We start from the raw sequence: 26610 nt of genomic DNA on the forward strand, positions 1-26610 counted from the left end.
CAACAAAGTAGGTGCTCTGTGTGGTGAAAGCCTCTGTGATTTTTCCACCAATCTGAACAGAAAAAGTTTTAATGTCCAAACTCCCAGTGATGGCCTTTCTTGAAACACAATACATAGCAGTTCAATGGCACTACAATCCAAAATATTGCTATTTGAGCCAGATTCAGTAACAAATGGCCAGAAAAAAACCTTTGGGTTTTATTAGCAGTGAAAAAAAACCCCAAACTTTTTGCATAGTCTTCTGCTACCTGGCATGTTTATTACTGACCCAAGCTGTGAATGACAGACAAACAGTCCTAAAAAGGTTTGGGAGCTGATCCTAACTGGGGCTTACTTAGGGCTCCTTTTGTGCAGTGGTGTTTACACCTCTACTCTGCGGGATCCTGAGGGTGCTAAAAGATCTGGGACAGTGTGAATGTTCTTGCTTATTTTTTAATAATTTCATGTGAAACTCCAGCAATTCCATGAGCTCTAAGAAACAGCTCCAACAGCAAACATTCAGTAAACTGTCCCAAGTGTGCCTGTAACACCAAAAGCAAGAAGAGCAGAACTTTACAGATATGCTGAACACAGCTGATCAGATGCCCTTCTCAAATTCTGATGCTCACGGAAATTTAAAAATGTGTCTGGTTAGTTTAAACATGCAAGACTTTTAAAAGTTAATGACATTACTTCTGCTAAAGATTCTCTTCTTTATACATGTCTTTAAAAGTTTATCAGTACTTTGCAGCTTGCAGAGGCAGATTTTGAATCCTTTCACAGAGCATTCTAATGGAAGTCAAAAAAGAAGATGAGAAAGACTATCAAAGGAAGCAAAACAATTCCCACGGTTCTCAACAGGATGTGGACATGAACTACTGCAATTCAGGAGGGACTTTTCTAGGAGGACTAGACAAGAATGCGAACATGTAGAAATGCTTATGGTCCTGTTTATTCAATTACAAAAACTGTAGGATTCAGCACAGCATCTTGATACAAAACTAAGACCAACATTAATTAAGTCTTTTTGTGAGGGCATTTTCTGCAAAACATTTTGTATTGCTTTTAATATTTTATAAATGAATCACATGTAAAAGAAGGACAAACTTCTAAAATCCAGAAATTAGAAGGCTTGTAACTTTCTTTGGGAATGTATGTTCTATTATCTTCCTTAATGTTCCTGCCCTCTCCATCTTTCCCTGGGAAAGCAGGCACAGGTTTTAAGCCAAATTCACTTCTACACTGCTGTGATTCGGATTTAATGCACAATAAAAACCATTATCAACTCTCTCAAATGAATATTTTCTCCATGACTATAAATATTTTAGCGGTTTAGCAAGAGCATGCCAGGATTATGTATGGTTCTCTATGCAAACTACATAAAATATGAATGATAGCCAAATCTATTTTGTTAATACTTCAAGAGATGAAGATGACTTGGACTGATATAACAAGGCCTTAGGCTGTTAGAGAAAAAAAAAAAAGGCTATGCATATTTTGTATTTTGAAGTACAGAGAAGAAAGATGAAGTGATGTTACTAGAGAAGCAGAAAAGTATCAGAGCTTGGGAACAGCCTAAAAACATCCCAGGGTTCATTCTCAGTGTTATCCCTTTCTGACATTTCCTGAATTATCTAAATATTTGTGTGTTTCTTCTGAGATTCAGCATGTTCCAAGAATACAGTCTTGGAAGCAGACAGATTTGCAGTAAAATGACATGACTTTTGAAGGTGCACAGTGATTGATATACTTGTGTAAAAAATGAAGTGCAGGACATGGTAAAAAATAGTGGTGGGCTGGATTTTTGTCTCTCATATCTGACTCCTGCTATGTGATCACTATCACGAGACAGCTCAGATGAATATGAAACAGATATAATCTCTATAAATCAACAAGGGCTTCTGGTAAAGAGGAAATTATACACAATTTCTTTTATGTATGACAAGGACATGTTGCTGTTATTTTCCTCCATATCCCACTTCCCTTCTACTGATCCCCCATTACTTGCTGTCTGTTTTGCTACATGGTGATGCCTCCTCTTTGCACAATGGCTACATCTTCCCAACTGAGTCACCAGAAATTCACATGCAAGTAGGTCGTGGGGAAGGGACTGGGTCCACTGAAGCCAAGAGATAGGAATGGAAGAAAATCATATTAACCCCTGTGCCCAACACTGATGGAAATGAACCCCAGCTGTCCCATGACATGTCTTCCATGTCTGAAATGTCCCGCACTTGTGTCAGCTCTCACACTGACTATGATGTGATTTTGAACAGCTTTCCACTAAAAAAGTGTGAGATTTGGCAGGAGGAACTTAGAAACATTCTGTAAAACAGACCTGGTTGCTGATTACTGAAAAAGGCTAATAACTTGATATTATAAGGCAATTTAAGTGTAAAATTGAAAACAGTGAAGTAACTTATTGGAAAAGGTGTATAACTATTCTCCATGAGCACAGGACTCTTCATTAGAAAAAAACTTTTGCATTCATTATTCACATTTTGCTAAGTGATATTCATATTCACAAACTGGCTGTGGTAGCCTCAGCTACAGTTTTGACTGTCATTTACCACATTCACTGCAAACCTTGAAAAAAATATTATCTATCACCCATTATACATAGCAATGGGAGACTGGGAACACTCAAGCAACATGGTGCTATGAAATGAGCCAAAGAACTTTTAGAGAGAGTGGTAAGTCAGATTTAATCAGCCCTTCCAATGAGAAAGTCAGTGAAGAGATTTTGCAATAGATTTTCTACCATTTCTGGATTAAACATGGTCCTGGCAAATCTGAGCTGGCTTTTCATGGAAGTATCTAAATTGCTTCCAGAGGAAAATTACTCTGGAAACAATACAGCCAGGAAGTACCTGAGCTCATAAACCATGTTAGTTCTGCAGCTGGCTCTGTACAGGGCCAGCTCTGTCTCCATGGTTAATTAAATAGCAGCACAAATATACTGACCATTTGTAATTGAGAGCTGCCTGTACACGAATCAAATGATATAAAATATTTTATGTCTACTCATTAAAATTACAGGAACCAATGGGAAATCCAGGTATTTGATCTTGGATGTGCAGCAAGCAGGTGCTGATTTGGCTGGTGGTCTGAGGTGGCCCATTAGCCCGAGGCACTGGGAGACATTCTTGATTCAGCCATTGCTGTGCAGGTCCAAATCTGCCCAACTCCTACACACAGGATGCCTGTCCTCTTGCCTTGGCCTGACATCTCATACCCCAGAGTTATCAGAGCCTGGCAGCATAAACTTAAGGCAGGATCCAACAATAAATCTGAGGACATCACAAGACGTTTTTCTCATAATAAGAGTAATTTATCTTTGGGCAGTGAAATATGTGTGCAATTACCATGAAACATAATAAAATCCATTTTAGCTATTTGACATCACCATTGAGCCTCATAAAAGAAAGTGAAGATGTCAATTAATTATATTTCCATGAAAAGGACAATAACAATAGTGTTTTCATATCTTTCACGTGGCTCCACAGAAAGAAGCCAACTATTTCATTAACTATCACCGTTAGTGGTATCACAGGTGGCACAACACAGTGTATGTAGACACCTGTAAATGTACCAGTCAATTAGAAAGTGTAATTAAGGAAATGAAAGGAATTATACTCACCAGGCTTTACAAGGCTTGTCTTTGTCTCCTTCTTGTATCGAGCCAGCTGCGTATTCCCTTCACTCATTGACCCTGGACTGAATTTCTTCCTGGAGAAGTCTCCATCACTACCAGTGCAAAAACTGATTGGACTGTTTCCAGCATCAGAAGGAGTCTTAACTGGAGATACTGACTGGCTACTAGGACAGCCAGTGTCATCTGAAGAGAAAAGGGAAAACACCAACATTTCTAATTGATAAGCATATGAAGTTAGAAGAATAAAAGAAAAAGTGTTTGAACTAAACTCTTTACAGTAAGTGACAGGCACAACCTGAAACCTGGCGAGAGCCTATTTGTTTCACCCATTTTGTGAAGAAGTCTTGAATACCTTACTGCAGGCTAAAAGAGCGAGTACTTGTTTTGCTCAGTCTGAGAAAACAGAAAATCAGGGACTACATAATGAAAATTTCTACCCAAGATGAATTCCTTCAGCAAGGTTAGGGAAGATTGCAGAATGAGATACACACGGGACACAAACATTGTGCAGTGCAGAGCAAGCATGGGCCACAAGCTCTCCTTCGAGAGATGTTCCCCTGTCTGAACAAGAGAACAACCTACAGCCCACAAGCACGAAGTCAGGAATTTCATTTTACTGGAATTAATACTGGTTCCTCAAAATTGCCTTTCCTTTAAAAGCACCCATGATCAAAGAACTTTTCCATTCTCAACAGTGGCTGTGAGGTACCTAGTTCTGAAGGGAGTGGGTTATACAGAGACACCTTTTGTTTAAAGCTGAACACCTCTGAGGACACACCAGCACTCCAGGGCATCAACAGCCACCTTGGAAACAGACCCAGGCTCCTGCCCTCCAGCGTCATAAACACTCCAGCTCTTAACAACTGAATGCAAAGTAAGAAGTCTGATTTTGAATGAAATCCACGGATCAAACCCCCACTTTATCTATTCACATCCCATGTAATCTGGAGTAATTGCAATTCCCCTAAAAGTCATGGTGGTTTAATTGATACACAACAAAACCAAACACACTACTCTGACTCTCCTGGAGAAATATAATTTTTCTTTCCCAGGACAAAATGAAAGCTTCCATATAAATTATGCAATTGCACTCTTCTCCTGATGCACCATCTTTACCTAACATGAAACCCGAAGAAATATCTGCAACTGAGCCAAATAATTTGCATGACCATGTTGCACTTACCTCTTCCACCCTATTCATAATGTAGGTCAAGCCTCATCTTGCACTGAGCTTTGCATGGGCAGATGGATTTAAAAGTCAGTGTATGACTGTGCATTTATGAGGCAGAAGGGACACCCCATATCTATCTAACACCTCCCTGCCCACCTGCCCTCCACAGAAAAAGACAGCTTTTGCTATTGTTAACTATTTGTCCCCCAATACAGTAGAAAAACCTCATCCTTTCATGTGCTCCAGTTTTCCTTCATGCCCAGCCAGTTGTTCTACCCTCCCTCATCTGTTCCAATGTTCTGCTGCTCATTTCTCCATGTTTGGCTTTCAGTCCTGAGCAAGGTACCCACAGGTGCAGACTGTCCAGAGCAAGCTGCAGGCATTACCCTGCAGGAGCAGCCAGCAGCCTGAGGTGCAGCATCCCAGGGCTCTGCCAAGTGCCAGGCATGATGCCAATCCATGGGGCAACCCAGACTACTGCCAGAAACACCTCCCGAGGCACAAAGGGCAGTAACACTGAAACGCACCTAATCCAGTTTACTGATATTTAATTCTTTCAAATCATCACAAAGCCAACAAGCATCTCTTTTTGCCATCTTGCTCCTGCCTTCTGCAACTCAGAATCAGTCCCTAGCAAAGTAACAGGAAAGAGGAAACTGCTAATAAGCTTTTCAGCCTGTCCACACAGCCATCCTGACTAAAGCAGGATTGCTGCCCTCATGATTTTAATTTTAGTTTTTATCCTTTCCATTCCTATCAACATCACAATATAACTCAACACACAGAAGCAAGAAGGTGGCAATCTCCTCCCAAATCAGCATCCATTTCCCTTTGTCCAACATTTAGAGTCTCTTCTGCAGGATGAGTGAATGTTACATGTGCACCAAGTGAGCTTCTAAACTGCATTTAAGCAGCTCCCTTAGCTATGTCCAAAGCATCCTCTCTTTAGAAGCACACAAACATTTATAATCAAATATATTCAGAAATAAGTTGCTTGTGCAGTTTGTTTTGAATTATGACTTTTCCCCTTAGATGTTTCTGTATGTGGCATTAGTTTCCAAACTTTGTCAGAACAAAAACAACAAAAAATCCCCAAACAAACAAAAATTCCCCTCAAAACAAAAAATCTAAACCCAAACAAACCCCTCTCCCAAAACTCTCCCCCACCCAAGCCCACAAGAAACTATTTACTTCATCTCTCCACCAATGAGTTACTGCAATACCTTCACAGGTTCTGCAGACCTCACAGATATGTTTAAAATGGGAGATTTTATGTACAAGTAATTTCCAAAGCTATAGAGATGCAGCCTGGAATAACCACAGGAGTTGATAAAACAATGAAAGAACTACACTACAGTGTTGAAAACTGGGGCATTAAAAACCCCAAATGTGTAAAACTAATTGCAATTAGGAAATAACGTAGCTAAAGAATGCATACAAAAATAGCATAAAAATATTTTATTTACCACCCCCCTAGCATCGCCTCTGATATGAACTGGTGACATGGCACCATCATATTATGGAATATCTAAATATTTTGGTTTTACCCGTAAGAACTTCAGCTTTCATTGCAACAGAACATTTTTTAAAAGAACAAATAAGCCTGGAACAAAGAAGAATAGCTCTTCTCTACTCATACCCTTTGTAACCTTTATATACACCAATAACCAGGTGAGCCCTTCCACTCCAGCTGCAGTAAATGAATGATTGTATTGTACTCCCTCTCCTCTGATCCTTTATATTTTACGTAATATACAACATCTGATCCTTCTACTACTATTATCCAGAAACATGAACAAAATTATAAATTTTCCAAAACTAGGGCAAGCTGTAGAGAAAGACTTTTCTGTGTCAGCCTTTTGAATAATCAAAATATTTACTACCGAAGAATGGAAGAGCTGCCTACGAAACACTGGTGCTCACCACCAAAGCAAGCAAATCTCTGCTGTACATTGGGGGGATCCACCTTACCAACAGTTCACTGTCCTGGCACAAGGAAAAGTCCTGGTGAAGGACTGGAGGTGCTCTCCAGTTGCTCAGTGCCAGCCAAATTGCCTGCATCTACCTTCATCTTTCCTGCTACTGAAGCCTTAACAGGGTATTTGTTTGTATTTAATACCACAGGTGAACTCCCCACAGGAAAGCAGCAGGCTTCCCCGTGGCCCCTGGCATGGAGCTGATTTCCCCTCCATCTCCAGACAGCCTGACTTCCCTCCCTGCTCACTGCTGCAGCAACTCCTCTGCTCCTCCCCTGCAAGCAGAACGAGTGACTCTGGCACCGTGCTTTCAGTATTTCCCCAGATCTGCAGGCTCCTCCTAAACCCTGCTGGTGACTCTGATGAAGGAAGTGAAGACCTCCACCTGCCCAGAAATGGGCCAAGATAAGGAATGTCCCTCAAAAAAGCAGGTGACAGGAGCAGATGAGTCCATGATGGGATTCACTTTCTGCTTAAGATATGATGTGCATGTAGTTTTCAGCAAGGTCATTTAAGGATTCAGCCCTGTAACTTGACAGGAATTTTGTCCCAGTAGGACTTCAGGTCCAAACTTCTCAGGAATACAGGTAGACCTGATTTACCTCCTCAGGCACATCAGCATCAGGAAGACAAAAAAGAAGAAGCTGGCAAATAGTACTGTGAAAGCCTGTACTTCTGATCTTGCCTGAATTTACTTGCACAAGAGGGAAAATCACATAAATTTATAACACACAACTTCCATTGCTTTCTTTCATGGTGTCTTTTTTTCTTTTTCACAGGGGCCTCCTAGGAGAGATCTGGGAGTAGGCTTTTCCTTTGAACATCAGCTGGATTTCATCACTTGAAATTCTACATCCAAGCCCTCTCCCATATCAGACATGCCTGCCAAGTTTCAAAGCCAAGCACAGGATAGTGTCTCCTCAAACAATCAGCAAAGTTGTTCAGAGCATTCTGACATTTGCATGCCCTAACTTTTAAATAGTAAAGTCAAAATATAAACAACGTTAAAGATAATAATGCTCCTAACAATTGACAAAAATACTGTTCTTGTAGAGTTTTTGGCTATATGTTGAGATAGGATGATTTTGTCAGCACAGATACTTTAGAAGTTTCACTAGAATGTGTCTTAGAACCTTGTTTATAAAAATACTGTCTTTTCCTAAAGGCTTCAAGAAACACTGAATATACAACCTCCTTATATAACACATCCAAATAATTAATGATGCTCTTGCTGAGGAAGCACTGACTTCTTTTTACTTTCACTCCTAGCTGCCAGATTGAGTTAGGCACTCCTGTGACACTGAGCTGCCCAGCTCCTGTTCCTGCCTGATCCCTATTTCACTGTCCAACATTCATCTCCTCCTAGAGGTTCCCTTGACCAGTGTTCAGGCTGTACATACTCTGAATTCCCACCAAGAAATGTGGATTATGGAATTCAACATGTGGTTCTAATGAAATTTTACATGTTCCACGTACCAAGATCAAAACCAACTTCTTGGCTTTCACCTAATGGTTATGTGTCCATTCATGCCAGCATCTGTTAGCCTGGGTAGCCACAGCTCTGCCAGGGTGGTGCACTGCAAGCTGGCTATTGGCAGTGAGGGTACCACAAAGGGTATTTCAGAATTTTTCAGGGTAATCTCCCAGTCTGCTTGTCTGCCTCACCTTTTCTGACCCCCAGTTTTTAAACTGTTCTAGTCTTCTTTTCATGACTAGCCCTGTAGCACAGGGGTGTTACATAATTATGGAAGTTGCTGACAGACATCAAAGGGAATATAACACTTACCTTCTGCCTGTAAGGCTCTTTCTGTATTAAACAGGGAGGAAGAGGCTCCTCGGGAGGGTGAGTCAGAACGACTGCCCCATTTAAGCTAAGTCATCCCAGAACTCTGAGCTACTGCCTGGAGGATCTCAGCTCTCTGCATGGACTAACACAACTACTGCAGCTGAACCAGTGAGGTGTAAGGGCTCAGTGCCCAGGCAGAAAAAAACTGCTAATGGGACATTCACAGTGCCATTTTGGAACAACTGGGAAACACAGTAAAAGCAGCAGATGAAACATTATAGTATAAAATTAGTACTACATGTAGAAAGGCAGAGGTAGGAGCATATTCACACCCACACCAAGAGGGTCTCAACTGGCATAAATCCTACCTCATGCCTCTGGAGGCACCTTCACCTTCCCAGGAACCTCTGAGGGAGCACAACCTAAGGCAAGAAGTGTGAATATTCTCCTCAGCTCCTGATTGTACTAAAACTTTTCATTTTTACAGAAGCCATTCCAGTAGGTGATTGTATGTACTCTGTAAGTTTAATAATTTGCTAGTAACAATTTGTTGCCTACAAAAATCCCACAGACTGTGGAAAAAAGTATTTATTAACTTCACTAAAAGTAGAGTCCTAAAAATGCTACTAATTTTGGTACTTCCGATCAATTTAAAACTCATTTCTTAAATGTATTTAAGATCTGTTTGGTTTGGTATTTAAGAAAATTTCTCAGAATATCACATGCTTGTGAGACAAGTGTCTTACCAAAAGTCAAACACAGTAAAGCAGATCAGAAGTGCAAGGAAAACTACAGCAGTGTCAGGAAAAGAGAGGAGGCCTACTTATACACAATCCTGCTATGCAAATTAATTCCACATTTAATCTTGGTGTCTCTGCAGGCAGAACTTGAATTAACTCTGCTCCATTTTGCTTGTGAACAAAGGCTGGCTAGCAGCTCCACCACTCCCTGAGGTCACCTACAGAGGCTGTGCAAACTCTTGTCCTTGAAGGGTTTCTAGACTCCAAGAGACAAATACATGGCTGCTGGGATGTGCTGGGAACAGTCCAGCTTCAAAAAGGAGGCTGAATGGAGTGATCCCCACAGGTCCCTACAACCTACATGCTTTTCCTTTTGTTAGATATTCCACAGCTGGAAAGCACCCTGCTATTCACAGTCCATGTCTCAAGCTGGAACTTTTGATTGTGATGTTCTAGTCATAAAATTTAGCCCAGTAAAATCGAGACTAAACATCCTTGACTTGTTGCTGAGGATCATTAATGTACAGACAACTTTTACACCTGTTGCTCACCAGCCCCTTTGACCTCTCTTCTGTCACACCCACAGGCTGACCACTAATGGCCACTGCTGAAAATTTAGTATGAGAGCTGCTCACTGACGGTGGTAAGAGGCCCTCTCTGCTCACAGTATGGCAGAAATGCTGACAAGCTGACATTATGCAGAAGAGGGGAGAGGAAGGTGAAAAAAGATGGACTGACCTGCTCTTACGCTTGGGCATCTTCTGCAATGAAGGATTTAACATAAACATGTCTTTAAAGGTATCTGCTCTTGACATCTGACTGTAAAATTGCTAAGTCATACTGAAGTAGCTAATTTTAATTGATTTTGGCAGCAGATCTACTAATGTTGCTTCTATTTGAACATTTCACTAACAAAAAGGACTGACAGGAGCTCTGTGCAAACATCTGAAAAAAAAAAAAGAGGACTATATAATTGTGGCTTACTAGGTTTGTCATTACATTTATAGCCCCACTAATGGTGTATTACAGAAGAGAAGCATAAGGGCTGACTAGTAAAAATATCAATAAAAATAGTACTGTTACTAGGAGAGCACTGTGGTCAGGGATAGCACAGCTTCCTGAGTTTCATTATCACATTACAGAAAACATCTGGACAAGGCATTTAAGATGATAAAGGACTGAAAAATCTATTTGAAAATTTTATAGAAAAGGTTTAAATGAAGGTTATGGACGAGAAAGAGTCTAAAAAAGAGACAAAGAAAAGTCTTTTCTGTTTGGTACGGCTTTAAGCACTTTAGTAGACCACATTAATCTTTTCTGAGGATAACAGCTGGAAGTGGAACCACTGCTGCTACCTCTGGTGGCAAAGCATTGACTACATCCAGTATAAGAAATATTACCCACTTAATATTAACATTATGTAAAATATATGTGCATATATGCATTCCTGCTACAAGTTGTGACTTTCTTCAGCGCGCATGACAATATTCAACGCAATAGAAAGTGGCATGAAAAGCACTGTAAGAAAAAGTATTGGATTATGCATTCATGGTGAAGAAAATACATTATATTATTTAGAATTTAGCCCATAGTACACAACAAGCTACAATTAACAGGGTAGTAGAAAGGCTGAAGTGTAGTAGAAAGGGGGACTGTTCTCAGGGCACCATAAAAAATGTTCCAGAGAGAATGGGAACTGTCCTACTGACCCCAGGAGGCTCTGGATCAGGTTTTAAAGGTTCACAGTGCGGACAGATAGATAAAAAGGTGATAAAAAACATTCAAAAGGTCAAATATTTTGGCTTCCAGATGTTGTTGTGTGGCAAGAGGAACAAAAGGATTGTTACTTAGTCAAGGGGAATAAATACTGAAGTTGAAAGGGAAGCAGGGAAAGGCCAAAAACTGGGGAATGAGCAGGCTTTGCTCTTTAGTACCTAGGCACTTTTCTCCTTTTCATGTTTGGAACAGACCTCTCTGCCACAGAAACAGAGCTGGAGACTCACAATATGAAGCAATCATAAATTATTGCATGTAAGCTGGTCCAGCAGGAAATTCTCTAGGGAAGCAGCAGTGAGAAAAGGAAGCGTGTCACCAGTGTCAACCTCATGCAAAAAGGCCATATGTGTATTTTTGAAAGCAGATTTTGTTTCAGTGTTTTTCTAAATTAATATCACAGTCATCACTGAACTGTCTTACAAAGTGATGCAAACAAAAGTGCTGGAAAAGACCTCCATTTCAGAAGTCTGAAAAAAGGCGAAACGATTGTGGAAAAGCTTAGCATAAAGGACTGCAGGAAAGAGAATCTAACTTTCAGTATCACATACTTGAGAACTTCTAGGCATGTTTCTTTGAATCGGTAACTCAGAGTAAAAATCAAACACATAAACCAGTAAGGAACTACTTAAACAAAATACTGCCTATTATAACAAGAAACAAGAAGAATGAGAGAGCTCACTGTTTCCATAGTAATACATACATATATAAAAACAAATAATAGGAGCAATTACTTTCAGTAACTTAAACTAACTGTTTGGCCTCAATCTGTTGACTTGTTAATATACTAAAAATTCAGTTTTCTGTATCTATTTCTATCCAGGATATATATTTCAGTACACATATATTTTTAGTGTAGCCTCCAAGGCTAGCTGGTTTGTAATGCAACCTGCTTCAATGCTCAACAGAGGACTGCACATTTACTAGAGTGCAAGAAGGTACAGCTTTTTTCTTCAGTAACAGCTGTACAACCTCTTCTTTTTGTCTGTGGCAAGCAATATGGGTTGTGCATTCACATGGACTTAACAAGCCTGCCTAAAGCCTACATGCTTTTTATGACACACACTGTGAACTCAGCCCCAGCATCCATCAGTAGCTGGGCCAGTTGGCAAATTATCTCTGAGTTCAAGGGGAATGTGCACAGGAGCAAGTGAGCAAGGAATGGCAACACTGAGATTCCCACTGCAGCACCCACACCCCAGGTTTACAGTGCAACTACTGTACATGTGCATATTTATTGTGCCACACATGCAAAGAACAAAATTTAAATAAAATCTTTACCCCAGAAAAGAACAAGTTATGAAATAGCAATTGAAGCTTGAATAAGCATTGAACCAGATCTTGAAATTTTAGAGAAAAAGCAAAAATGAAGCTTCAACTCCTACTTTTGAAGACTGCGTTGGAGTGAGTCACATTCATTGATGTACAGAGATGCTACTGGTTTTCAATAGCTCATAGGACTATTCAGTCTAATTAAAAACATGATTTACAGGTAAGCCCCAGAAAAGAGGAGCTGTTTGCTATGGGTATAAACCAAGTCCTCTGGCTCAAAAATTCTTTTGCTGAACCAGTTATTAAATGTCCAAGTGCTTCCTGCAAAGCTGCACTTGGTTACCAAAGCTTCACTGTATTTCCCTGCTGCAATTCCAGCAGCTGGCATCCTAGAAAAGGCTGAAAGAGCTTGGGCATTGTTGCAGAGGTACCACATAACAAGTCATCTTCATGCACAGAAATTTAACAGCTGAGCTATTCAGAAACAGAAAGTAGGAAAAAAAGTATATCCCAGACTAAATTCCTTTTAAAAAGGAAAGCTAAATACATTTACTGAGCTTAGCATTGGCTGACTTCAAACCAAAGACATGAACACCAAAATCAAGGATAGTGCCCCGCCCAAAGCATCATATTTCTCACAAGACAAACACTGTAACTGGAATGACCAAAGCCCCAGCAGCTGCTCGCCATGGATCCCTCAGTAGGTGGCTTGTTTGAGATGCTCTGGATTGTGCTCTCTGCCCCACTGACAGGCAAGTGCATGCAGCCACTTGGAAGCCAAGTGCAACTTAGGAGAAAAACATGCATGACACGGGCAAATGCCCAGTAGAAGTTGACCCAAAGCTGCTGTGAGAGTGTTTTTTCATCATTTGACATCGTATGAGTTCTATGGCTGACATCCAAGCCAAAGGAGAGAAGTGCTCCCATATCAAATGACAAGCAGGACCCCAGATGCTCTAAGGTTTTAAGGAAGTGTGGTGCATGGTGAATGCAGACACAAAGGCTCAGCTTGCCTCACAACATCCAGACAGCATCCATGTTCACTTGGCAGAAACAAAGAACATTAAAACCACATTTTGTCAGGAATATCACAGGTATGACTAACACTCTCACTGTGTTTTATATGGACTTACAAAGCAAAACTGACATAAAGTCAACTGCAAATAATTGACCAACATGGTCAAGTGAGTCTCTGATTCACTCAAACAAGACAGAGGGAGCTGATCACACAAATTTAAAACCTACCACAGCCAGAACTAACAACTTCTTCAAAAGAAACGATGCATTACAAAAACTGTCTCTTTTCTGTTGCCAAGAGGTATTTTTTGCTATTACCACCACACTTGCAGCACTGCCATGGTTCCCCAACCAACATTAAAAATACATAGAAGATCTACCCTCATTTAGAGAGAAAGAACTCCAAGCCTTCACTTATGCACTGAGACCAGTGAAAGCACACAGCAAAAATGGACAACATCAGCTCTAGGGAATCAAGCAAAAAACACATATTTAATGGATGAGGAGAAAAAAAACCATTCTGCTAGGGTAAAACAAAATCTACTGGTCATAACTACTTGGTGTAAATAATAATGGAAGAAATGTAGAGAACAACTTGAAGAGAAGGATAAAGAGGAAAGGAATTATTCCAGGGATCAATTCATACTATCTGCTACTTTAACAAGAACATTTTGGGGTTTAATGCTCAAAATAATTACAAAACAGACATTTATCCAAATGCTCGGGAACTTTTTAATACTGCTACATTATTGTTCCTATTATTCATCTGCTCTCGTTTTCCAAATGTACTACTTGCTAATTTTAAAGACACTTTTTGCACATGCTACTTCTCAACTAAGAAGCAGCACCAGCAGAGGCAGATTGGAGGCTGTGGCCCCTCCGCTCACCTCTGCACACAGCTGTCCACCATCCCCTCCCAGAAACAGGAACCAGCAGCCACCTGCTGCCCCTGGGGAATTTCACTCTAAATTAGACAAACTGTGATAAAGAAGTGGAAGACAGGGAAGAGATGTCAGAGAATGAGGAAATCAAGTCAGTTACTGTTGTCATACCTGCATCACAGTGAAAAATCCCTCAAACCTAGCAACAACTGAACCAGGTTCTGGGATGGAGGACAGCGCCTTGGCTGATCCATGGCTGTGTTAAGGTCTGAAGACTCACAGCAGCAAACCACACAGTGTGTTCCTGTATGGGTCCTGCAGTCAGCTTTAGAAGCACAAAGCTCTCATATGGGAAAGAAAAAACTAAATCAATGCAGCATTCATGAAATAAGAAAAGATAAATAAAATAAATAAAAGAGGTGAGCAGTTGTGTCTAAGACGCAAGTTAAGAGGCCAGCATTGCACTCTGGAACACCTCTGTGAAAGGTGCCTTAGAACTGCCAAGCCATGAGATCCAAGCCAAGACACACCCAGAATAACTACAATGTGCTGCTGGGACTCCAGACAGCCTATCCACTGCAGTGGGACATCAAGGGCATATGACACTGGCAGCTACATGTTGAGTAGATCTGAAGAACAGGGTGCAAACCCAAAATATGAAAAATTTGTCTGCAATCAAGATGAAAAGCTTGTCAAAGCAGAAGGAAAAAAATCAGGATGAAAAGCAGCCATTTGGGAGAGATCATAAAAATAATGTATTTCTAGAAAGCTTCAAAAGATTTTGTTTCTTTGGAACAGGCAAACTCAAGCAGGTAAAGTGGAGGGATTAAAAAGCCATGGGAAAAAGACTTCAGCATTCTTACAATCCTATGATGTTTGTTTAACGCTCTGCATTGTTCATTAAACAATAACCAAATAGATCACTCCACTGAGCCTGAATTGCAAAATCTGGCAAAGCTAGACTCAAGCATAGATATTGTGTTTCTCAGCTAGGAAAACTTGTACACTGTGTTCAATACACTGTTTTTCATGAAAGGAGTTAAAAAAAAAAATCTGACCCACTGTAGTGAAAACCAAGAAAAATAGAAACATTTCTGTCTGTTCTCAGAAAAACCTCTGGTAACTGAAAATACTTTATGAATTAAAAAAAATGGAAGATTAGGAAAATCCCCTGATACTAACTATTGCAAAACAATTGTTATTTTTAGATAGAGAATCACAGAATCATAGATACATTTAGGCTGTAAAGACCTCTAAGGTCACTGAGTCCAACCATTAACCTAGTACTTCCAATTCCACCACTGGAAATATTATGCTTTCCAAAAAATTGACTATTGAAAACAAATCCACACCAAAAATACCTTTTAAATTACCACAGGTATATAAAGCCCAAGGTGTTCATGATGTGACCCTCAATTTTGGTATGTGTGTGATTAATGTCATCTACAGTGAAGAGTTTCACTGAAATTAAAAAATTACTCACCACTAGTAGGCATCTGAGTCTTTCACTGCTAGTTGAGGCACGTAAATTGTGCTAAACTCTACACAGAACAAATATTTAAGATAAAAAAATATGTTTTCAAGTTATCCCTCATGTAAAATTTTGAAGAGTAAAAGGTGTTTTTTGGTCTACAGCTGGAGAGTAGTAATTTACTTCTGATCAATCACCCATCCACTGCCCTCTCTATAGATAAGCCATCATGCCCAACTCCTGTCTGGTGACACACTCATCAGGAGAAGCCTGAATTCTGAAATAAGCAAAACTTATTTCAATATGACAGTGAAATCCTCACCTACATATTCGGCTCGGATTCTTGGACATCACTGTCATAAAACCAAAAGGAATTACAGTCTGATATCCTTAACAGCAACTCTCCTGTTTTACCAACTTTTGATTTAAGGGCTTTTCAAAATACCTTAAACCCACGCTGCAGTTTTTAAGGCAAATCTTTCTCTTTAAAGCAACGCTTCTGCCGCAATAGAACCGCCAACTTTTTTAGCAGTGGATAGCAGAACTCGAAATGGAAACATCTGGTGTCACTTACGGACACATATTAAAAGAACAGATACTAGATTTCCCTGGAAAAATCAATGGTTGCCCTTCCTCATCGGCTAAACGGATTGCTCATGCGGGCTCGACAGGAGCTCGGCGCACAGCTGCTGCGGCTGGGGATGCCAGCGAAGCCTCGGGTGGCCGTGCGGGGCTCACCGCGCTCCCCGGGGACACCGAGGCCGGGGGGTCCCTCTGCGGTACCTGAGCAGAAGCTGTTGCTGCTGATAGTCCTGCCGGAGCCCCCGGAGGAACTGGGCGGGTTGAATTCCCGGCTTTCCTCTTCCGAAAAGGGCGATTCGGAAGCGGGAGATACCTTCTGCTGCGGCCGCAGGACCAGGCGGGGGATGCGGCTGCGGGACACCTCCTTTTCCAGCTGCGTCCTCTGCTCCTGCTCGGGAAGGGACACCCCGTCAGGAACCTCTCGGATGTGCCCTCCTCCTTCCATCATCGAGGCAGGGGCAGGCAAATCCCGGCCCCTCCGCCCCCCCAGGGCGGGGGCAGGACGCGATTCGCCTGCCCCTGCTTCTCCCCGCTCCCCGCCGCGCCGTCCATCCCCGGCCGCTCACCTTGCCGCTCTCCCGCAGAGGCCCCATCGCTCCTCAGTCACGGCGCAGCCGGGCGCGGGCACCTGGCATGGGCGACAGGGATGCTGAGGCGCTGTGCGCTGTCGCTGCGGCGCTGGGGGTGGCGTTGCCCGGCCCGGCCCCGCCGCCCGATGCTCCCGCCCCGACACGTGGTGCCGCCGCAGCGCAGCGCAGCGCCCGCCCCGGGGCTCCGCAGGTGCGGGGCTGGCAGCGGGGCTGGGCACGGCGCTCGGGGCACGGCGCTCGGGGCAAGGCTCTCGGCCCCATCCCCTGGCACCTGCCGGGGCAGCGCCCGCCGGCTGAGCGGGCTTGCCGAGCCCGAAAGGCGGAAAGGAGCGTAAATACAAGGAAACGGGCAGAGAGCGATGATGCCAGTACGATGCCAGAGTATGATGCCAAACACGGTGTATATAGGGCTGTACACTTAGCAAAATGCATCATCAGATTTCTCTGCTTCTTAGTCATAGAATTATAGAATGTTAAGGGTTTGGGAGGGACCTTAAATATTATCTAGTCCTAATTTCCCCTGCCATGGGCAGGGACGCTTTCCACTAGACCAGGTTGCTCAAGTCCTTATCCAAGCTGGTCTTGGTCACGGCTGGGGCATCCTCAACGTTCCTGGGCAACCTGTTCCAGTGTCTCACCACCCTCACAGTAAAGAATTTCTTCCTATTATTTTTCAGTAACAGCTATTTATGGAACATGTAGAGAGATAAAAACTTACCTGATTCTCAGACATAAAAATGTACTCGATTCTCAGATGATGCATTACATAGTATATTTAATTATAGTGTTTTCTCTCTTACCATTCATTGTGGTAATTGTCACTGACCCTTCTGTTGATTAATGCACATGTGGTAACCTTGTTCATCTGCTCCACAGAGAGGGTCTGCTTAAAAAACATGCATTAGCAGGACTGCAATCTGGGCTTTATGCATATGTGCACAATTGCTCAAAAGGACTGCTTTTCCACAAAAAGGATGATGAAATTCTCAGTGTGAAACTCATTTGAGGGTCCACATAGATGTCTGCTTGTAGGATTTAATGAGCTTGCAGAAGTTGTACTTTCAGCAATCATATTTTTGGGCAAAGATTGTATTTGCATTGATGCTTCCTACTGTCCTGGTTTCAGCTGGGATATGGTTACTTTTCCCATGACACCTATAAAGGGCCCCAATTCCTGTTGGGAACTTCTGTTTGCTATTAGAACGTAAATATTAAATAGTGTCTCAAAAATAATTAAGAGCAAATGCACCTTTAATGTGTAGTGCAGAGAGCATACCATCAGTAACAGGAAAGGTGATGCATTCATCTAGTCCTCAAAGAGGAAAGAGGATACTGGTGAGCATTGACACACTGATTGTTGTATATCCAAAGTTGTAATTACTAATTTATTAACCTGGCATCAGAATTAGATCCATTACTTATGTAGAGCTCCAAGCTGTGCTCTGCCAAAAAGATGATACCGTCCTTCCCTGGCAGTGACAACACATCTATAATTCAGAGAAGTGAGATAGTTACAGCTGAAAAAAAATGCTTAAAATTCCTGTAATAAAAATTCTGTGTTTATAAAATATCTTCTAAGCACTGGCATCTACCTTCCTACCACTAAAGAGCAGGAAGAATTCTGGACCTTTCCCTACTGGTTTGAGACTGTCTCCATGGAAAATTGCAAATCACGTATTTTAATCACACAAATTTGCTCTTCCGTTCAGTAGAGATCAGGGCATCTGAGACTGTGAGCTTCTCCTGCAAGCCACCCGTGGCACATGTGGGGTGGAAATTTCCTGTGTACATTTGCAAAGCTGTTGTACCAGTAGTGAGAGTAAGAAGAAGCTGTGCAGTAGCACTGCCATTGCCATAGTAACTCAGCTCCAGAGCTGCTGCTGATGATTCAATTGTCAGAGCCTGTTTTATCTTTTTCCATTTCAAGCTCAAATTTTTGCCTTGCTAAGAAACAAGATATGAGAAGTGAAGTCTTCAGGCTGCCTCAGGATTCATAATGGGATGTGATTCCCTTTGATCTTCTCTCCTCTTGGCATAGAGATTTATACCCTTATCATAAATCATAAAACAATCATTAACTTTCAAGCAAACATTTTTTTCCCTTGCAGTCATGTATATCCTATGAAAACTGAGGAATTAAGTCACTTTTCAGCTTATTAAAATATTTTCACTTTGTGCTAGTTAATCATCAGTACTGGGAGGAACACATATTTGATCTGAACATGTGATATCACTCTTATTCCTCTCTTATGTCTTTTACAAACCAGCAGGATCTCTGCATTATCTATAAAACTAATTCTTATAACCAGTGTGTAACTGAAAAAAAAATCTGTGTTTGCTATGGAAAGAAAAATGTTATACATTCATAAGGGCCTCAGAAAACCTACAGAACACAGTGTCTTCTTAGCTCTTTCCTTGCTTTACTCCCTCCTGAAAAATAACAGCTCTTCAGGAAGCCGCAGAGGGCTGCAGATTCAGCAGAAGCTCCTGGACTCTGGGAGCTGCCAGGGGAAGCTGGGCGCTGCGCCAGGCCCTGGGGTTAGACCTTATGCTTTCCTGAGCAAGGTGTATGAAGCGGCTTTTATTGCAGGCTTTGCTACAAAGTTCTTCACTCTGGTAGAGTGCTCTTCTGGAAAAAAAGTTGCAAGAGAGAGAGAATGGGTTGAAATATAGAGGATCACAGAGTATGTTTTGTTGCTGCCTCTGAATTTTCTCGGGGGAGGGGGAATGGGGTTCTAATTCAGCAGAGTTTTGCTGGCCAGCAGTTAGCTGTGTCCATTAGCACAGTCACAAGGAACTCATTGCATTGACACTTCTGCCTCTGAACTGCTGAGAGAAAAGCTTCACCTGATGTTTTTGCAGAGCTTTCTGAGAAATATGTTGTTCTAAGTTTAGTTGTTCTAAGTTTATTTGTTCTAAGTTTATTTGATGGCACATTGTTTCTAGACAACTTCAAATGCTGTTTTCCAGTTTGCTTTCTTGCAGTGTAGTACTTTTGCTCATGAGCTTTCAGAATAACAGCAGGAGAGCAGTACAGTAATAGTCTCAATATCCTAATTAAGTACCCAAATATTTCAGTTCACACTTGGGCACTTCAGAAGAACAAGCAAAACGATAACATACTCAGTAAAGAATCACCTAGAGCTCAGCAGTATGTACAAGGGTACCTTTGCACCATTCCACACAAGAGGTTTATTCATGTTGCCAGCAGAGACCAACTCTCAATTGTGACCTTCTCTGTGGTACAGCCTTGAATGTGACTTTGTGTTTCCATGAATTTTCCTTCTTTTCTGTGCAGTAGTTCAGCTTCAGCAAGAAGGTTTCAACTCCTCACTTATCTTTTGAGCAGTCCTACAGAATGGAAACAGGCAGGACTTCTAGGAAGTCAGAGATTGTAGTCATCGCAGGTGGTGAAAGGAGTGAAACCTTTGCTTTTGTGTGTGTGTATGTGTGTGTGTGTGTAATAATTAAAAGGCTGAACAAGGATTCCTGCCTTACGTGAATTCTTACTCAACAGTTACCTCACACAACTTTGCTATTTTTATGCTGTCATCATTTGGTAGTTGCATATACTTGAAAAATTTGACTTTGTGGAGGTGTGAATGCTTCCACATTAAGATTATCACCTGAAGAATGTTGATACAAAACCAGGCTGGCTCATTGCTCAATCCAGGACTGTTTCAACTTTTTATAATACTGAAAGTACTTGTGGACATTTGGGATGGAAAACAAAGACATTTTGTGATCTTATGTTCATTAGGGTTAGATGGCTTTCTCAAAAAGTTATTTTGATTTGGAGAGTTTTGGTGCCTAAATCTTCTAAATTCAGTTTCAGGAGGCTGAGTTTTTCATTTAGGTTTGGCACTGGGCTTTCACAGGTCAACACAGTGCAGTACAGCAATGCCATAGGCCATGTTTTGGTATTGAATTACATCATCCTCTGAGGTCAGTGATGAATGAGGCAGAGAGCAGAGCTGGGCCCTGTAATCCCAATATTATATGATTTCATTAATGCAGGCACATAGCTGATGATGCTTCTGTTAGTGACTGAGAGCATCTGTACTTTGCCAGCTGAGACAAGTTTGCTTATCAACTGTGTTGATACTGTTTTTCTATTCAGATGGGTTGTATAATATCTGCAGATTTCACTCAAACATTTCACAAATGCTAAAAAGAAGACCAGCTGGAGCTAACCATTTTCATATCAATAGCTTACAGTAGAGGTCTACAGACAATTACCTGGAAAAATTGTCTCATCATTTTTCAGAAATACTGGAAAATGAGAGAAAGATGAGAAGACTATGAATATCATTATAAGAGAAAACAGAAAAAGAGAAGGATTGCTTCATGTTGGTCTTGGGCAAAATAATAGAATAATTAATTTGGGACTCTGACAACACAAATCATAGGTTAAAAATATAAGTAGTAGGTATCAGGAAATCTTTATAGGAAGAATATCTTGTAAGAAAGACTCATTGGAGTGAATAGTAACACTTTAAAACTTACAGTAAAATTCAAAGGAAAAACATCTGGGACAAATAATAAAGCTCTGCCAACAGGATGGGAAACTGTTTTGGAAAGCAAATATGAGAAAAGTACTTTGGACCCTTAGTAGCCAATGTCTCAATACGAGTCCTTAGACCATGACTGTGGTTCAGAGAACTAATGCAGAAGAAGTGGAATATTTAGCCGAAATAGGGGAGAGATCTTGCCTGTGTACACAGTGCAAGATGTCTGCTGGAACAGTGTGTTCAGTGCTAGTGGGAAAGAGTTCAAGGGAAATACTATTTTCTGCAAGACATTTATTTAATCTGACTTCTGATAAGAGTTGTGTGATCTGTTTGTACTAGACAGATTCCTGTCAGTACTACTCAGTGAAATGCAACCCAGAAAGCAACCTAAAGCACTGCACACCCTCAGATGTTTGTGAAGCAGCCTATATATGTAGAAAGGACTTGGGCTGACTTGTCTGACTTCAGGCATCTGAAGTTACTGTGTGAAATAATGAGATATAGGGAGGCAGAGTCATGGCAAGCAGGCACATCTGTGCCTAAGCCCACGCCGGAGATGGAGGTGCAAGGAAGGATCTGTGGCCAGCAACTGCCTGGATTTAAACTTCTCTCCCCAAGGGTCCCAGAGCTCTGCCAAAACTCATGACTCAGCTCTGCATCCAAACAATTTGAGAAATACAGTTTGAGAAATACAGTTTTTGAAATTTGGGTTAAAGTGCAGTTTTGATCTCCTTTTTAAGTCGTGTAAACACATTAAAAAATCTATCTAGAAACAATTACCATTACTTACTGTAACAGGCACTCCCATCAAAGTCTGTTAGTTTGTAGATGTGCAATCTGAGTGGCACAGAAATATTCTGTGTTTTAGACTTCAGCTCTGCCTTGAGCTCTAACAGAGCAAAATCAGGTACTGCTATATAGGTCCAATTTTTCTAATTCATAAAATGGTTGTACATAGTAGGACATGTATTTTGATAATCTCTGAGAAGATTACTGTATGGTCCAGTGTAAAAGATTAGGAGCAGCCTTGTTATGATTCCTAAAATCCTACCATCTAAGCTCAATAATGGTATCTTACTGCAACATATGGCTTTTTTATATAATGTAAATTCTGTACAGATTTGCAGTGCAGCTTGGGATGTGGCTGTGGTGAGGTCCTGGAAAAGATGATGATGTGCAGCTATTTCTGGTAGATGAGTCCTGGTGTAATGTTCAGCCTTAATTGGTTTAGGTTTTGATATGACATTACTGAAACATGAATACTCAAGGGAAGCAGACTGGTTGGAGACAGGCACACACATAATGGCTCTTACCTAGTTTTGAAAGCTTTTCTGCTTTGGAGCAAGTGTTCACTTTTTTGTTGGCTCGGTGGTATCAGCCAAGCATTGTTTAAGCTGGAGGATACAGACATGGTGGATGTGACAGACATTTTTTATATTAAGTCAGAATAATTGAGAAAGTAAGTAGCGGTAGTATGCAGCAGTTAATTATTTCTTGTGGTGGTGGATAATTCCACCTCAGGAACTGCTGGGGAGCCAAGTGGTTCCAATACAGCAGGGTTAAATCCCTCCCCGAATTATGTAAATTCCCCTGGCTGTAACCTAACCCCTGACTCCATCCCTCCCTTCTCCGCATTGGTTGTGGTGTTCCCCCCGCCTCCTCTCCCCTGACCCCAGGTGATCCCTATATCTAGGGATACCTGGGGCTCATCTTCCTCTTTCACCCTGGAACCCTCTGGAATAAACATCTGGAACATCCAGCTGATTGAGCCTCTGGATTCTTTGTCTCTGGTAACGCATGAGCTATCCAGCTCTCTGGGTGAGTGAGAATCTGTGCCTTACACCAGCTAGGGTGTGAGAAGGGTCTTTCTGTACAGCACCAGGCAGTGCTGGCTGGAGTGATCTCTCAACAGCCTTAGAGACACTTTCGGTAAACGCAGAGGCCTGTTCCACCCCTCCTCCCCCACCTGCGTTAATTTCTGAATGCTGCATCTCCTAGGGTCATCAAGGAAATAATTTAAGTATCTGGTTTATTTTCCTCAGTACCTTATGTATGATTATATAGTATATAGCACTGCCATCACAGCAGAAAGAAAAAGCATTTGATTGGGAATCTGAAGTGCCATTTGGAGAGGCATTGTTGGTATTTTTAATTCAATCTGGAAAGAAGTGTCATTTGTGAAATGTGTTTTATGACCAAAAAATCGATGTCTGAGAAGTGTCTGCTCATTTAACTTGCAGACCTAACTGGATTTCTCTGTTCTGATGAGTAAAAGATTTATTTATGATCTACTTATATCCTGTTCTTAGCATGCAGGTAGAGAAGAGTCTGATTTTGAATGCTCTTCAGTGTGGGAAATGTAAAGGATGCAGTGAAATATGTATATCAGAAAGTTTCCCAGGAACTGAAGCACACTCTTGCAGAGCTTTTAAGGTGAGCTCAAAATTGGTTGAAGACATTTAATGTGTTTAAAAGTATGAACTGTCGCTGACCTGGTGTTTAACATGGTTCTTAAGAGTTCTCCCCTTTGAATGAAAGTAATACCTTGCCAATTACCACATGCTTCTGGCAAAATGGAATGATTGGAACCCGTGCAGATTTCATCAGTTTATGGGAACCCTCACACATGAGCAAAAGGCAGAATGAGATACCATGATGGTGTAGAAGATGGCATCTAGAAGGTCCCCACAGGCTCCACTGTGTGAGGCAGAAAGCAATCCATGGGCTGTAGCCAAGTGAGATGTGATACAGAGGGTGACAATCAGTTCTAAGACCCTGGGAGGCAAACACAAGGTAATGGGCAAGGATATCAAGGCCCTACTGGTTAAATAATCTAAGACCCTGCAGGTTAAATAGTAATATAATTTCCCATGCTCTGTATATGAAGCACGAATCCATTTAAACTGCAACTGAAATAAGAAAACCAACATAAACAGTGCATAATTGCCAATGTCAGTAGCTCTCCAGCTTAAGGGAAGAGAAGAAACTGTATTAGTAGAGTATTGTAATTTTAGCTCAGGATAACTAAACTGAATTTAACCATATTTCAAAGGTAACAGCAATGAAGAATGGTCAAAGCAGAGGCTTTTTACCTCAGTCTTTTTAAATGGCAGAAATATGAACAATACTTCCCCCCTCCCACCACCACCAAGTAGACTTTAAAAACTAAGAATCTCACTAAGTCTTTTATCCTAATCTTCTTATTAAGGACTCTATTAGTCCTTCAGGGGTTGCTTAATAACAAATGTTGGGATATGTGTGAATTTTTTAGTACTGAGGTTCAGTATTGAACAAGCAGGAATTTATATGTGTATTCATCTGTAAACTAGTTCATGAAAACTTGAATAGCTCAAAAGAGAAACCAGATACATCCAGATGCATGTTTTTTATTTATTCAATTGATGTTATACTATGTTTATTTTGATCTTACTCTTTGAGCTTGGTCTTGCTTCTATCAACTTCATAGTATTGATGTATATAAGCCAAGGAGCATAATGCAGTTACTCTCATCCTCTTGACCTTGTTCCTTTCTGTATTTACTGATATTCTTGGCTAGACACTTACCCAGCAGTGTTGTCCATGTAGGCACTCTCTGAGAAGGTTTGGAGGCTGAATTGTGAACAGGGACAAGGCCTTTTGATCTATATTTTTCGGTATTTATTTCAATGTGATCTTGAACAGGGCCCTGAAATGTTACTTCGTGTAAACAATAGATGGTAATATTAATAGGAGTAAATGGTTAAACTTAATGACTTTAACATCAGAAAGATTATCAGGATACCAGTTGGGCTAAAAATTCTTCAAATAGGCAAATTGAATGATTACTAAATGGATTCAAAATCTCTGGTGTAAGGGTTTTGGAGCAGTGTGTTTGTAATTCACATGTATGGTTCCTGAGAGCTAATTTCTGCTTGATAACATCTGCCTACATAACATGTGAGTAAGTTATGTTGTTACTATCCTCTCATTCCCTTTCAATAAGGTAAGTGTGCTATCTGGGGCAATTAAAAGGCAAGTGGCACTTTTTTTTTTTTTTGTTCTTTTTTTTTTGTTTGTTTGTTTTTGTTTTTAATCTAGGCATCTACTTTAGACAATGGCAATATCACATTTTCCACAACTGTCAACAAATAACAGGGAGACTGCTTTGATACAAAACCTTGTGAAGTTTCTGAGAACACTGAATATATTAAGGAAATAAATAAGTGCTTCACTTTCAAGAAAAGATGTGTGTTTGTAGGGCTGCTGAAGAATTTTAATGTTTATAAATGTCAAGAAATGAGATTTTTAATCTTAATTTTGCATCTGATTTGATAATTTTATTTACACTCTAAGTTTGTAATTTTATTTCATTTTTCTCTAAAAGAAGACAAGATAAACAAGAAAATATTTTCTACTGATCCTGAATTGTTGACCATGTCAAATATACAGTTGATTTATAGTTTGGTTATTAAGCTGAAGGAAATGAATACTGTTTGAGCCACAAATTATGGGTAACACTGAAACACTACATTTCTGCCCCCCTTGCCTATTTATTGAGACTCAGCTGTGTTTGCAGGCAGTGCCCTCCTCTTTGCACCAGGCCCTTTGGCTGCAGCCAGGCACGATGGCAAAGCTCCTGCTGAGATATGTGTTGGCTCACTCTGTGTTGTTCCAAACTGGCTGGAGGCGCCCAGCCAGTAATCCCCAGCTGCACATGTCTGACACCCAGTCCCTCGGCTCACTTTAATTGCTAATTGCAACAAATGCCTCCTAGAATTCGAGTGCAGGGGCATCTGTGTAAGCGTAGGGACAGGAAGGAATCCCGTCAGAGCTGATTTCATATCTCCTTCCCCCTGGGAGCTGCCCTGGGTACAGTGCCACCTGGCACCAGTGGCTTTCAGCATTCCCTGCTGCAGCACAAAACAGTGTTGGGCAAGCTTTAGGTCAGGAAAGACTAAGGGACTGGGCTCAAAATATTTCTGAAATGTGATTCAATCCCACAGTCCTTGTATACTCATAATTACAGCACAGCTGAAAGGTTATGTTCTGCCCTGTAGTTCCTACCAAAAGTGAAGCCTAAGCTTTGGAAATCACCTACTGAGGGATTGCTCTAGATACTAAGAGGAACTTAAATGAATAAATACACACTCACTGGTGATAGGAATTACAGAAAATTCAAAATCTTCATTAGTAAAACCATCTGTTATTAAAAATTGCCTATTCTACA

At 41.0% G+C, this 26610-nt stretch overlaps 1 protein-coding gene across 1 annotated transcript in view; it reads right to left on the reverse strand.

Moving 5' to 3' along the window:
• Positions 1 to 17023, reverse strand: part of SYBU (syntabulin) — a 39127-nt gene extending 22104 nt beyond the window's left edge. Inside the window, exons 1-3 of the mRNA XM_085053428.1 lie at positions 16870 to 17023; positions 16505 to 16691; positions 3620 to 3817 (exon numbers count right to left, since the gene is read on the reverse strand). Coding sequence (XP_084909554.1) covers positions 3620 to 3817; positions 16505 to 16691; positions 16870 to 16896 — 412 coding nt within the window. The 5' untranslated portion in view covers positions 16897 to 17023. The remainder of the gene's footprint in view (positions 1 to 3619; positions 3818 to 16504; positions 16692 to 16869) is intronic.
• Positions 17024 to 26610: the final 9587 nt, after the last annotated feature.

Source organism: Lichenostomus cassidix, chromosome 2, assembly GCF_008360975.1.
Source record: "Lichenostomus cassidix isolate B80296 chromosome 2, HeHo_3.0, whole genome shotgun sequence".
NCBI lineage: Eukaryota > Metazoa > Chordata > Aves > Passeriformes > Meliphagidae > Lichenostomus > Lichenostomus cassidix.